Source organism: Bombus flavifrons, chromosome 1, assembly GCF_040668555.2.
Source record: "Bombus flavifrons isolate JBK064 chromosome 1, iyBomFlav1_principal, whole genome shotgun sequence".
Lineage (NCBI taxonomy): Eukaryota > Metazoa > Arthropoda > Insecta > Hymenoptera > Apidae > Bombus > Bombus flavifrons.
In genome coordinates, this window is record NC_138442.1 from 326,969 (window position 1) to 342,429 (window position 15,461).

General features: G+C 31.0%; 1 protein-coding gene across 2 annotated transcripts in view; it reads left to right on the forward strand.

Moving 5' to 3' along the window:
- superdeath (Suppressor of ER stress-induced death) overlaps positions 1-15,461 on the forward strand; it is a 48,381-nt gene that overhangs the window by 9,711 nt on the left and 23,209 nt on the right. For both annotated transcript variants that reach the window (XM_069131779.1, XM_069131769.1), the window contains 3 exons: positions 2,699-3,068; positions 10,626-10,924; positions 13,371-13,529. In XM_069131779.1, the coding sequence (XP_068987880.1) occupies positions 2,712-3,068; positions 10,626-10,924; positions 13,371-13,529 (815 nt within the window). In that variant the 5' untranslated portion in view covers positions 2,699-2,711. The remainder of the gene's footprint in view (positions 1-2,698; positions 3,069-10,625; positions 10,925-13,370; positions 13,530-15,461) is intronic.

Here is a 15,461-nt window from a genome sequence, read left to right on the forward strand (position 1 = left end):
CAGTCATTTTTATAATCATTGAAATGATTAATATTTTGTGTAATCTGCTTTTATTCGCTTGACATCAAAAGCCTTTTGAAGGATCCTGTTAAATAATGTTTCAATAAACTTATTATATCTGTGTCATCCCTTTATTAGTGATTCAAATAATTTATTCATAATGTGAACTTCCTTTCTTCTATAGCACATTCTATAATAAATCATATATTTAATTAGGAGTTTATTTACTATCTAACAAAATTTTGAACCAGATAAAACTACAGACACATAATACTATAAAGGGAATGTCTAAATATTCATATCTAGTGTCTACATGTATAACATCATATGAAAATATTTCCTAAAGATATAGATTAGTTGCCATTATGAGGTCATTATGAAATGCCTTAAGACTTTTGGATAATACTGTCAAATAGTTTTTAAATATTTTAAAGGAAGAAAAATTAGTTATATCATAAAAATATTCAACTACTAATAATACTCGCGAATAATCCGACTATTAGCATAACTTTAACTCTATGTCCTATATCTAAAATAAATACAGATAAAATAACAAAGATGCAATATATTGAAATATAGTATATAGATGTCAGAAAACAAAAAGCTTTTGCCTTAAAATAAATCGTTATTCAAATATTAAAATAAAAGTTGAAAGAAGAAGCGAATTTTCGTGTCTCGAAAATATTCGAGCATTTTATAAATTAATGTTAAAAAACTAAACTGGCAATTTTGTATAAAGATTTAATATTTTATTCGATACCCCTTTTGTTTACCCTCAAAAAGAGATGTTTTAAGTAGTTTAATATGTAGAAGATTATTTTTGTTAGTAATCAATGCTGTATGTTATTCTTCTGTTAAACGAATTTGTCATTCTCCTTTAGTGTTTATTATTGTTTCTTACTAATCCTGTAGTCCTGTTCATTCCGTAGAGGCGGTCATATTGTAAAAACTCCTTATCTTAATTTAATATCTTTGATTTGTAATGTATTGTGGTATTCTCGCAAATTTAAAACTCATTTTTTTCCATTTACGTTCTAGTACTTCGACAATAAATCAGCATAGTTTTCCTTTTTTGACTACTGACATAAAATATTCTAAAAAATTATAACATAACATATTACAATACGGTCTATAGATGTCAGAAATAAAAAATTCACTAATTTAAAATGTATCAAATATAAAAAATCTGTTAATTAATTATGTAATGTTACCCGAGTATTACAAGATAAACCGATGAAGAATATGCATTTTCAAGTTGCAAGGATATTGGGAGATATTAGAAAATTTATGTTATCAAATTAAGATAACAAGTTTTTTTTACATAAGTATGATCATTCCTATGGAATGAACTGCATTGGGGAATTAGTAAAAAACAATAATAAACAGTAAAGGAAAATGATAAACTCGAGTAATAGAGGAATAAAATATAGCATCGATTACTAACAAAAAATAATCTTCACCACATTAAACTGCTTAAAAGATGTTACTGAACAAAAGGAGTATCAGGTAAAATTTTTAGCAAAAATTGCCATTTTAGTGTTTTTAACTGTTGTGTTTGTTAGTGTTTTTCAATTTATAAAGTGTCTGAATATTTTTGGGATATGAAAATTCGCTTTATTTCAATAATTTTTTAAATATTTAATCAATGGTTTATTTTAAATTAAAAGCTTTTTGCTTTCTGACATCCATGTAATACAATTCAATGTGTTGCTAAACATTTCTGTTGTCTTGTCTATATTTGTTTCAGATATAGAACATAGAAGTTAAAATTATACTAGAGTCTGAATATTTTCGAGACACCGAATATTCATTGTATAATACAATACATATTTCGAAAATCTTTCTTAATATTCTTTATACATGCATTCAAAATATTCTTTACAGAATACAGCTTGTATGAACGAATGTAGAATTTAACTTCAATATTGACTTATAAGAGAACAAGGAATACTAATCAATAATAAATTAATTATGTATAAATTAATATAGTTTGATACAGTTTAAAATTATCAAGTGTTGTGTACATTACTAATTGGCGATTCTGTTTTCTTAGCTTATAAACACCTGTCGTAATGTACATATGTCGAAAGAGTTGTTGTTCAGAATGTTGACCTTGATAACATATTTCAAAGTCATGAAATCGGTGAGGTCGCCCTTATTTCCAATAATAAATATAATTACTGTAAATTTTTATTTTAATGCATTAAAGTAAGTCTTTAATTCATTATTTGCCTGGTGTATTATATGTATACAAAATAAAAAATATTTTTATGTCTATGTCAATTGTTAATTACAAAAACCAATTGTTAGTTACAAAAAAAATTGAAAGTTTACATATAGTAGCCTAATCGCAATCAAGAATGACACATTTGAAATTTTAAATATATCTTTTATGATTGTCAATAAATTAGTTCACAATAATAATTTCTTTAACATAAAGTTAAAGATACTGCTTTTAAATTATTATTTAATATTTTCTAAATATTTCTAAATATCCATATTCATTTATTACTAATTATTTATTAATATTTATTAATAATAAATTATTGAATAATCTTTCACCTTCAAATTCTATTTTAATTCTAAATTTCCTCTCCAACATTAACCTTAATTTTGCCAAAAATAGTACCACTATATACGACAGTATTATCGGATGCTTATCAAGACCAAAATTCTCACTTTCTTTTCGTCGTTTCAGGTTTACACGTGATATGACCCAGTCCCGCGAGGTTTTGGCGATGATGGACGCACACACAACAACGTTTGGACGTAAAAGAGGCTGCACAGTCTCTCCTTGCGGCGCTTTCCTTTTTGGTGCTGCTTTCCTTATATCTTTGGTCATGACCGGGCTTCTGGTCTATCATCTTGCGCCATGCCTTGAGGAAAAGCTCGTTAAACCATGCGGTGACTTCAGTAATTCAGTATTCGAGGGTCGTGGTCTGTTTAATAAGGACACGTATAACAAGAAAAAATTGGACGTCCGATTACCAAGATCTGTTGTGCCAGATTCGTACGAGTTGAAGCTAATACCTTTCATACAAGTGGGAAATTTTACTTTTCATGGCGAGGTACGAATTGTTTTCTTCTTTCTTTCTTTTCTAGTTTCCAACTGTATCCTTGAACGAGAACTTTCTATTAACACATCTCGATTAACATATATATACGTATTACCGATTGGACGAAGATTGATTGTTCATCTGAATTAATTTCGTTGCAGTATAGAAATTACAATGTTTATTGACGTTTCTTCGAAATACGTTGTTTTTAGAAAGATTTGATTGATTACCTCTTAAATGAAGGAAAAATGTTTATTGAACGTTCAAGGAAAGTTGAATTGTTTAAAGCAGCGTTTCTCAATTTTTTTTAAATCATAACACCCATTTATTAGGTTTATATTCTTTACTTACATTATATGAAGAATTGCACTATCCAGAATAATAAGGCGATCGTTTTTCACGTGTTTTTGATTTTTATAACCAATCCATGTATGTATACAGTTGTTTTCTAATAATCGTTTTAAGGTCGGTCTTTATCTCCAGTAGATGTTTATGCATTTATGGAAAATTTGAAAATGCAACAATATATATAATGCATATAATATACAAAAATATATAAAGTTACATCCGAGGTAATTTATTCGTTAGATTATTTAGTGAGCGAAAGAATTTTCTACTTAGATTCCACTGCTTTAATTGCATCCACAAAAATATAAATTTTCATTTACATTCATAGTTTATAATCACACTGCCACTATCATACGATTTTTTTACTTTAGTAACATAAATTTTGTTTCTTTGACTTGTCAATACAAGTATTTATAGTAGTAATTCTTTAATAATTTTGAGCAATGTACACATATTATTCGTTTGCATACATGATTTATATGCATAAAATTTAACATTCATCCATTCTCTTTGCGTGCTGTGTATTTTTTATTTTTATTTTTATTTTTATTTTATTTTTTAGTTCAAAACGTGATGGAATTTTTTTAGTATTTTCTTTGTAATGGCGATGAATACACACGAATTTGGGTAGTTTTTTTAAATTTACATTGAGTTCTTCTGCGGTTAAATTGAATATTATGATATTAATATTGCCTTTGAAAAAGGTCGTTGATGGACGTAGTGCATATATTATATGTCGTTGGTTTTCTAAATTTTCTTGCAATGGTATGTGATACAGATACTAATTCTGAAAATAAAGAATGGACAAAAAACAATTTTTATCCCACTATGCTAGGAGGAGGGTATTGTGTCTAGCCTGAATGTTTGTGTTTATTAGATATATATTTATAGCATGTATAATTTTACTAATTTTTACTTAGGTTTCGATCGATTCGTGTACGTTACGAGAATGCTGCAAGCTCTGTAGTATATAGGATTTTATTTAACAAGAAATCAAGGTCATCTTCATTTTTTTTAAATGGCATTATATGTTGTGAACTTGATAGAGTTGTAGCTAAGTTGTAGCTAACGAATTTAGCGATTGCCTACTATGCTATGGCCTTGAGATGACCTTGAATTCAGAAATTTAAGTGCAGTCACGAGAAACAACATGGAAAATTACTTTACTTCAGTCAAATTACATTCAGAATTCAGAAAATATGTAATTTAATTAAGACTGTCAAAGTAATAAGTTTATTTCCAAAATCCAGCAATAACAATATTATTCTTTTGCAGTACACGTTATAATGAACTACCTCGTTCAAAGTCATCATAATAATAATAAGTTCACAGTATAGTAAGTAGTTGATTTCATCTTGACGTTAGCTACAACTCTGTAAAATCCAAAATAAATCATTTAAAGAAATCACGGTGACTGATTTTTTTTATCGAAAACGAATTTTTGAAAATGTTTAATATCAAAATGTCTACCGGGCTGAAAACTAACTAATTTTTGTTCGAAACATTTGTAACTTTTGTTTGAAACAATGGTAGTTGATCTTAGAGGATACATCCTGTTATTTATCATTTGCTATTTACGGCAGATGTTTCATATATATGTCGGGTTATCATTGGAGTTAGGGGCATATAACGTATCTTCAGGTGTATTGGACATCGTTGTTATGTATTATAGATGATATCTTACTGATAAAAATGTAATTACTACAGAGCTTAACAAGTAATAGAGGTGATGAGATAATCGAGATGTTTGATGATAATGAATTTAGGTTCGATAACGAATCCACGGTCAACGGGATGACGAATGCGATTTGATCCACGACTCTGGTGTAACTCAACGTACTTGTCCACCGTACAAGTAGAACTTATCGGACTGAACCTCAATCCAAGGAAACTGCCCTTATATACTCCTATCCGTACCTCTCTGTACCCCACGGGTCAATCTTTGTTTTTAAGGAGAGCTATATAATTACTCCATACCTCTGTTAGGTACACGTCCCTCCTGTACCCGTGGCTACGTTCAGCGACCCGTTATGTCACTTTGAGCCCAAGCCCACTGTCATAAATTTCGGGCACCCATACTCGGATTAGAACATAAACAACTATTTCTTTTTTTAATTAATTTTAATTAATTAATTTTATTATTTAAGTGCATCTATAATAAAAAGTCTGGACTAAAGCATTGGCGACCTTCCCAAACATTCCAAAAGGAAGGCTCCGATGTCCTTTCATATCCGACATATATATTTAATAAATAATGCTATTTCGAGTACAAAAACAACAAATAGAACTATACTGAGCCAAAAATGACATTAGAAACAATTATTATTCGTTATCACATTTCAAATCATTTATTTATAGACATTTAATGGAAAGTTATATCATAAATAGATAATATATGTGCAAATAGATAAATTGAAGATGAATAATTTATAATTATAAAACAGTAAAAAAAGGATTAAGCTAAGGAAGATTAAATAAAGTAAATGTTTTTAAAAATGATATCCGACTACCGAAAACTAAAAAAATGAAAAAGACAAAATGATATGTGTTTTACTCAGAAATATAAGATACTCGTTCAGATATTTCTAAATAATTAAATGTAGAATGATAATATTAAATTACCGAATTTACAGATAGATGATAGAGTTTAAAACTGCCGTAGTCGGACACTCGCACTGATTAAATATTTATAACTAATAGTTCTGTTTGAAAATTTGATATTATTGCACTCAACGTAACATTAACTGCTATATTTTAACGTATCGTGAAAGTATCTCAAACACTTATTCCAATTGTATGATTACAATTTCGCTTGAACTCTGTAAATACTGTGCGCACTCGATTGCGGCATTTTTAACTTATCTGTAAATTCTTAAAAATATTTGAATCTGTACCTTACATTTCTGAGTAAAACACAATTGTACACCTTGTTTTCTTAATTTTTCCCATTTTGTGTAGTGGGGTATCATTTTTTTTTAATATTTATTTTATTATATATTTTGTAAAGATTTAATATAACTTAAGACAATATTGCTTTCAAAAATAATATTAAATATAATTTTTACAATGAGATCCTACATGATAGCGACAATGCATTTCTTTAACAATATTATGGCAGATAGCCCACCGCTACTTAGCCATACCGAAATTTATGAGTGAGTGGTCAGGCTCAGTAAGAACTCGGCTTGAGCGAATGTATGAGCCGGCGACTCGAAGTGATCGAGCTATGAGATGTCAATAATAAGACTATGGTATCCCATCTCTTATTTCGTGTAATGTGTTCGTTCGTCATCAATGAAACCGCACGATGCTAAAAAGGTGCATATCCATTTGTTGCATATCATCGTTACGTATGATCGTTGCATATCATCGTTACGTATGATCGTTGCGTATTACCGTTGCGTATCACTGTTGTGTATTACAGTTGCGTATCACCATTGCGTATCATCATTGCGTATCACCATTGCGTATCACCATTGCGTATCACCATTGCGTATCACCGTTGCGTATCACCGTTACGTATTACCGTTGCATACGTATCCGTACTTTATTTTGTCATGTAAAAGACAAGGAAAGACATGAAGCGGTATTTTTTGTCTTTGTATTTCAGACGTTACAATGTATTTATTATTCAACTATCTGGAAAATAGTTTGTAATTCCTTAACCACCGAACACTCTAATTTTTAAAAGGAAAAGTTTAATGAATACACGCATAATGAATAAACAAATTTTAATCGTAAATAACGATTAATTTACATATTTATGACCCATGATCTACCAATTGGAAAACTCCAAATCTATTTGTTTTTTTCACTATAATGTATTATGTTCGGCACATCTCATGACTCAGATGCGCCGAGCGCTTCATAAATTTGCAGCAGCCCTTCAAGGAGCTTTCCCGAACCGCATGTGCACTGCTGTACATTGTAAAACCGGAGACGAACCTTTTGATACAGATATGTACAAAGGGTCTGTGTCAAGAACCATGGCAATTTAACATGGCGCAGCTTGGACGGGCTGAGCTTGGATTGGCTTAAATTAACCTCAGTGGATCTTCAGCTTAATTTAGCATACTTCATTGAGACATTTATTAATTCAGAAGCATAATTTAAAAATAAGTTGATTTCAGAATACATAAATTTTTAGTTGCTTACGCTTAATTTTTTACTTCTGCCATTAATTTATTGTTGGTCATAATCATTAGCATTGCCTCCATATACTTTTACAACGAACATTAAAAAAATGGAATTGTTACTTTGTTATTAAATATTATTATTATGTATTATATATATATACTATATATATTAACCACAAATGTTATCCTCTAAATGAATCTTCTATGTTATCTAAACGTGTTCTATCAGTGTTGATAGACTTGTAAAAAAGTAAAATGATGTATAATTTTTGGTGCTATTTTTAAATAGTTTACAATTAAAAAATCGATTAGTTTCTAGTTGTACATAATAGTACAGCTTTACGATAATAAACAAAGCCCCCGCCAGTTGCTGTACGAATTACGAACATTGTATTTTTGGTTGTTAAATAGTTTTTTGCAAAATACTAATATTTGAAGATGAAACTGTGCACACTTTTTAACAAATTTTATGTTCACAAATTTTATGCAAGAAATCTTGAGTGCTAAACACATAGGATTTGTTCCTGAACACGATTTCTACAAGATCGCATAAGAAAATTTAATATTGAATTTGGCCTTCTTTGAGGCTGATTTGAGTGGACTATATCTCGTCATCCTTCCCTTTGGCCGCGGATATACGGAAGGACAATTCACTTGTTTTGTCTATCAGTCGTTACTGCTTTACCACATTACTTTTCTGTATGTCCACGGACTTTGATATAAAGACAAAAAACCGGCAAATAACCGATTCTGTATCTTTGGACCACATTTCGATACACAATAATACAATATTTGCCCATCTACATTAATATGCAGCAGTGGTAAGCAACAAATGGATATGCAGCCTAAGAAGTCAAACATGAGCCTCGAATCCTAATGAATAAAAAGCGCTAGGTATTCATTTAAAGTGATGATGAGGACGATATTTGTCTCTCGGGAGATAATTTTGGACGGCGCTGGTTTAGAAGATGCATTACATGGGTTGGGATTTAATCGCATTGCCAAAAAATAGACACTTTCTCTGGAGAATTTGACCATGGAGTGAGAAAGGCATTGACACAGTTTAGTAAGCGAACTGTGAGGGGTCGTATAGCACTTACCTCAGAATCTCGAAAGAGTAATCTCTCTTGATAGAGAGATTTAACATACATTCCAACAAACTCAATGTTAGAAAAACCAATTTTTCTATATAATACTTCTTAATACTTCTATTATTAAATGCGTTATAATACAAAACAAAAATTATTCCTTTTCTAAGCGAAGACAGACAACAAATATTTCATACGTTACGCTCTAGTATAATAAAGACTAAGTAATCTGCATCTCGTCTGTTACATTTACATAAAAAAGCACTTTCAATAGCGTAAAGAAAATATAATTCTAATCCAATATTCACATTTTCCATAAAAGTAATTACAATTGTAAATAACTATGTCGAGATTTCGAAGGACGTAGGTGTTTTAGTAAACAGATATAGCCGATTAGTTTTTTAGTTTGTAAAAAAGATCAAATCCATCAACGTCTTATTTGATAAAGGAGATAGTACGAAATTTTCATTTTAAATTCAATTCTTTCAATTTAGGGTAAGGGATTATCATAATCCTAGTAATACGTTGGAGCCTTTGTGTCATTTTATAATCGTAATGCGGTTTATGACAGGAAGTAGTGTGGCTTGGAACGTACTACGTGCTAGAAACATGCATTTGTGAGTTTATTTCTGTGTTTTTAAATGAAGCAGTTGCACTTTTTATGAATCTAAGTCCTACGATATTCTCACAAACAAACAGTGAATTCGTTAACGAATCGGAAAACAAGTAAGAATTGCATTCAGTGAAAGTTATTTTCTGTACAAAAGCTTAATTCTCAAGAATGCTTCTATATATTAATTTTTTGAAATATTAGTGAAACAATCATGAAACTATCAAACAGGAACTGTCTCTTCTTTCCCTAACAGATCAAAAGAGCGACGAATCCTGATGCTCTGAAAATATTTTAGTTCAGAAGATGTAGAACAAGTATTAAAAACTAGGACGATGATTACAAGTTCACGTAGGAGTGAAATAGCCTGTAAAAACAGAAAGTTTGAGATTTTTTCTCGTCATATTTTCCCTTCTTCAATATAATCATATTTACCAGACGTCAGAGATAACACTATAATAGCAATTCCAATAATTTTATACAAATAAAAAGGATTAAACGTATGAATATAAAGAGGAAAATAGATATTAATAATTATATATTTTACAAAAATACTAATAATGGGGAGCCTATACAAGTTCGTAAACAAAACTATTATGAGTGTAGTTCATAAAATTCTGCAAGCTTTCACTGTAGTTTTGTAAACTACACTCATAGTAGATGGCGCTCCAAACTTTCTAGTTACAGTGACTCGTTCACCCCTTGGTGAACTGGTGTTGTTTCTTTATAATAATTATACAAAAATAAAAATTAACGAATGAACTTTACAAGATATATGTATAATGCATAAATATCGGGAACTTTTGGAAATAATTTCTTAGTTTCATCATCTTAAGAATAAATGAAAAAGATAGGAAACAGTCTACTATCTTTATATCATTAGATCATTATTAATGATTATATACATAAGTGCAATATTAATGGATCCACATTAACAATAAAATTAGATGTATGTATGTGCGTGTGCTCTATTGTCAACTAGTGGAGGTCTTATACCATATAATTGAACCATTATGTAACATATAATCAATACTATAGATGATTTCACTAAATATTTTGACTTATAATTATATTAATGACTATATCTATGATTAATGAATAATTTAATGACTTGGATGATTTTTGTAGTATTAGAATATGATTGTATGATTAGAATAAATGTCTTGTAAGTTGTATATATATTTTCGGATTCGTTTCAAATTTTATCAGTATGTTAATCACGATAGTCACATCTCGATACAATGCTAATGAAATGTCAAAATGTTCTTTATAAATAATACATTCACGAAGACTTTTTATAAGTGTTGAAACACTTTCATGATTCATGACTCACTGCGTTACTTTTAAGGAAACACTGCAGAAATTAAAATAATTTTTATATTTTCAGGTAAAAATTCTAGTGAACGTTACGGAAGACACGAAAAATGTGACACTGCACGCGGTGGATATGCATATCAATGAAAGTTTCACAAATATCAAGGAGTATTCGGAAATCAAGAAAGTGGAGAAAATAATCAAAATCATGGAGCAGAGAAACGACACTGAACGGCAGTTTTACGTGATTAGAACGTCGGACACGTTGAAGAGTGGCAAGCAATACGTGGTGCATCTAAAGTTTGTTGGTTATCTGAATGACTACTTGCAAGGCTTCTATAGAAGCTCGTATACTGTTGGCAGTCAGACGAGGTAAACGCTTCGGCAATTTAATTCTGTTCTGTAGAGTGTAGGTGACAGCTATTTGTAGCCAGTAAATTTAAACTGCTTTATCAAGCAATATCTGTAGTTGCCAGTTGACTAATCTATTTGGAACGGTTCATTGAGACGTCAGTTATTTCAAAAACGTATGCAATCAAACCATGACAGTTTAATTTGCGTTAAATTTAATCGTGTAATTAATATTCGATAATTAATTTTAATTAAATAATAGGCAATTTTTAAATAATTTAAAAATAATTCGTACTTCAAAAATATTTTAAAAACAATTTATGGATTACTTAGATATAATTGGAAACTTGGTCCCGTAATTATTATTCAAAAGGTAATCTCGATTAAATTATCGAAAATTTTTAAACAATTTAGTCTATATATATGTGTGTGTCGGAGATGACAGGACATCGGAGCCTTCCCTTTGGAACTTCGGGAGAGTCCCTTAACACCGTAATCTGGATTCTATCATAGGCGTAATTAAACAATTGTCGTCATTCGACCCGATTGTATTTGTTCGAGATTTGTGATAATGAGCTTGGGCTCGAGGCGACAACCAGTCGCCGAACGTACCGCGATCAAGGGATGAACGTTTTGTCTAACAAAGGTATGGAGTAATTCTATAGCTCTCCTTAAAAGAAATATTTGTAGCGGCACGCGACAGTAATCATTCCAACGGTTTCTGTCCCGTGGCTCGCCATAGGCGGACCCTATTCTTCGGGTATGATGGTTACCAGATGCCGACGCATCTCCACAATACATGTTCAGCTAGCCTGAGGGCCGTTATAAACATTAAGATCTAGTTACCTAAAGTCCTTCGAACAGGCAAACAGTCTTTGTCCCAACTACGGGAAGATAGGGGAAATCTATTTTTCAACGAACGACCCTTCTCGCTAGCAACCTTCCCTCAGGGACGGCTAGCATCCTTCTCTAACTACCAACATGGAAATTGACCAATTAACAGCAACGTCAATTTCCCTCACTTTCCAAACGAAGGCTATCCTCGACGAATCCGATTATCTCGTGTCCTTGGACACACCCCATCATAGTTTTCCTCTGCAGCATCATCGTGACGGAAAGTCATTCTCTCGTGAGGTTGTATTAGCGAGTTACTTAGCGTCTTTACGCTCGGTGGATATTCCACGTTTTAACAAAGAGTTAGTTTAGTAGTACATGTACCGTAGACAAGCAAGTTGAGTACAACTTGGGCTTTGGAAGAAAGCGCATTCTATTATCCCGTTGACCGCGGATTCGTTATTGAACCTAGGATCATTGTCATTAGCTTCTCGGGTATCTAATTACCACGGTTACTTGTCAAATTCTGTAATAATCATACTTGCACTAGTCAATACATTCTCTATTGCATAACAACAATGTGTAATCCAAATGAAGATTCTTTTCACGCCCCTAACCCTAATCATAATGCGAACCCGACATATATATGTAATCTATGCAGCTCATCCTTGAGTTCGGATACCTAGATGGGACTTATAGGAACATTAACGTATGAAAGGTTTATCAAGACGTTAAATCACAGGTGTGTGGTTCAACAAATTGGGATAGTAGATGTTACCAAAATGTTTTTCACTCTATAAAATGTCAACGTAACATTTTTTTAGACGAATCCATATAGGTTTATTTAGCCATTATTTGAATCGGCATCAGAACAATATACAATTATTTTTCTACAATAACTTATTAGGGAACTCAATCTGAAATGTAATATTGAAATAATTTTGATGCTTATTCAAAACTTACTAACTTTTGTTAGGAATACCTTTTTATAGATTATCGGAAGTGCTTGAAAAATCGTGCATAGCGTCATTGGACAATTATATATGCATATGTATATATGTAAAATGTATGTACTAACTAGTTTTAATCTCACTCGAAACCCAAATATTTAGGTTTCTTCCATTATTTAAGCATTTCAAATATGTATATATGTGTAGTTATTTAGTTATACAAATATATACATAAATGAAAACAAAAATATAAAATAACAAAACTAACAAATATTTGTACATTATCTTTTTTAATCGTAGAAAGAAAGTGTATTATATGAAAAGACATATTTTATGTACGCAATCTATATTCTTAAAATAGAAGAAATGAAGAACACAGAGATATGCCTTAATTTTTGACTTTGCGATGAACATACGTATATATCTATATTGGCAATAATTAGAGTTGTTTTCTGAATCATATTTATTGATATTAATCTTTATAATATACCACTCACATTACCATAATTATTTATATTTTCCTTTTCGAAGTTGCGTTTTCATTTACTATTCTTACCTGTTTAAATCATGATATTCTGTTATCAATTAATCTCTAATTGTAAAGGGAACTTTATATGTATTGATATATCGAACATGATCATTTATCACTTTATTGTGAACATTTTCTGTATCTTGCGTTACAGATGGATCGCCACGTCACAATTCCAGCCAACAGATGCGCGACGTGCTTTTCCATGCTTCGATGAACCAGCTCTGAAAGCCACGTTCAAGATCAGCATTGCACGACCAAAGAACATGTCATCCATCTCGAACATGCCTAGAATGGGGGAGCCTATGCCAGTGTAAGTGACTAAACTACTTAACACGTTTATGAAAGAAACGGTTTCGCAAGACACGCGATACATTTGGACCGTTTAGTTGATTGACGTTACCTCGATTACTTGGATATTATGAGATATTTTCGCAATCGAATTAAATGTATAGGATTATTCGAGAAGTTCGTTATTTTGTCAAGTTATTTGCATGTAGACTGTCCAATTCCGTAGACGAGATGTGTCGTAATTAGACTTTTAAAAATCAATCATAAGTTCTTGTTATCCCCAATGTTGTGTTTCAAGGTCTAATCTTTGATATATAAATTATTATAGATCAACAGGACGTTTTATGTGTAGGCACATGCATGTGTGCGTGCGCATGCGCGCGCGCGATTGTGGTATGTATATAAATTGGATCAAAAAGATTATGATTTAGGTATCTGAATAGATTATAATAATCTTTTTTCATTGGGTACTACGTTGAATTGAATGAATTATATAATCTAATTACCTAAATTTCAAATAAAAATTTTTTGAGTTACAATTATACGAATCTTCTGATAGTGACTGATAGAACACACAAAGCATGCGCATGACTGGCAATTTAACATGACACGGATGTAACATTCTTACTAAATACTTGCGGCATTTCAACATAGACATAATTTGTAGAACCAATAAAGGCTCTGTCTATTAACTGTGTAATCAATTTGCTTGCGCAAAACGTGTTGTCTAAGTTAATTGTTCTGTACTGTTCTTTGTCCATTAGATTCCATAATACAATTGACAATGAAAAAATTCCTTCACGATCAAGAAGTAAGGGAATAACAGAATAACTTAACATTTCAATATAGCGGAAACATTATAATAAAATTTGTATTGGTGGGAAATAAATTTTGGCCAATCTTGTGATCGTTACTTACGTATTATTTTATTTCATTTTCATATATCAAATATATTTTTCATGAATCTTTTTTATAGATTCTAATATTCTTGATTTGGATTTTCTACCTTATTAAATTATTTAAATATTAAAAAATGAAATGAATATTGAAAAAACTTGATACTACTCGTTTTTTTCTAAAACATTCTGATGTGCTTGATTTTATTACGAGCTGGATTCAAACAACGCAAAAGACAGACGGGGGTATTTTAGGGAATACGATTACAATATTAGTATAGGCCTTGTAATTTTAATTAATGGAAGTCGACAGGAAGTCATATCTAATGGATTTGTCCAACTATATTGTAAAGGATTACTGGGTAGAATGTTAGATTTTAAATAATCATATTCGAATTTACGCGACAACACAGTTATCTATATATGTATATGTGTTGAAATCAGAAAGGTTGTTACAAGTGTGCATATGTCGTGCATAAAGGAGTATAATTACGCGTTACATGACTATTTAGATGGCATTTTACGCACTGACAATGCGAGAACTAAGAGCAGTTCCAAAATAATGTTCCAAAATAATTCTGTAGAATTAACGATTGATCAAGAAAACAGAACTTTAGTCCGATCTCACTACACTGACTCTTAACAGTCTTAGGGGGCCCTCGGGCGTTTAATATATATTGTCAATACTTCAAGGTTCCTAATTAAAAGAACCAATATCTATTGTCGATATTTATTAATAAACCACATTTTTGTAGTGAACCTTGAAATATTGATAATATTGTTGATCGTCTGAGGGCACCCTTACAAACGCGACGCAATGTCACACAGTTGATGTTCAGCCCGTTCTGTCTGAGAATCATGACTTTTTGGCTCCTTATACATGTATTATAAGAATCTTAAATTCACAGTAAGGATGGATCAAGAATTTATCGTATGCATATGGAAAAAGTCATTCTGCAAGATTTTCAAGAATGGAACTCTCCGAATATATATCATGAATAATCGCGATTGTGCCTCCTTATTGCTTACAATTAGATAAATGTTTGGGATACAAACGT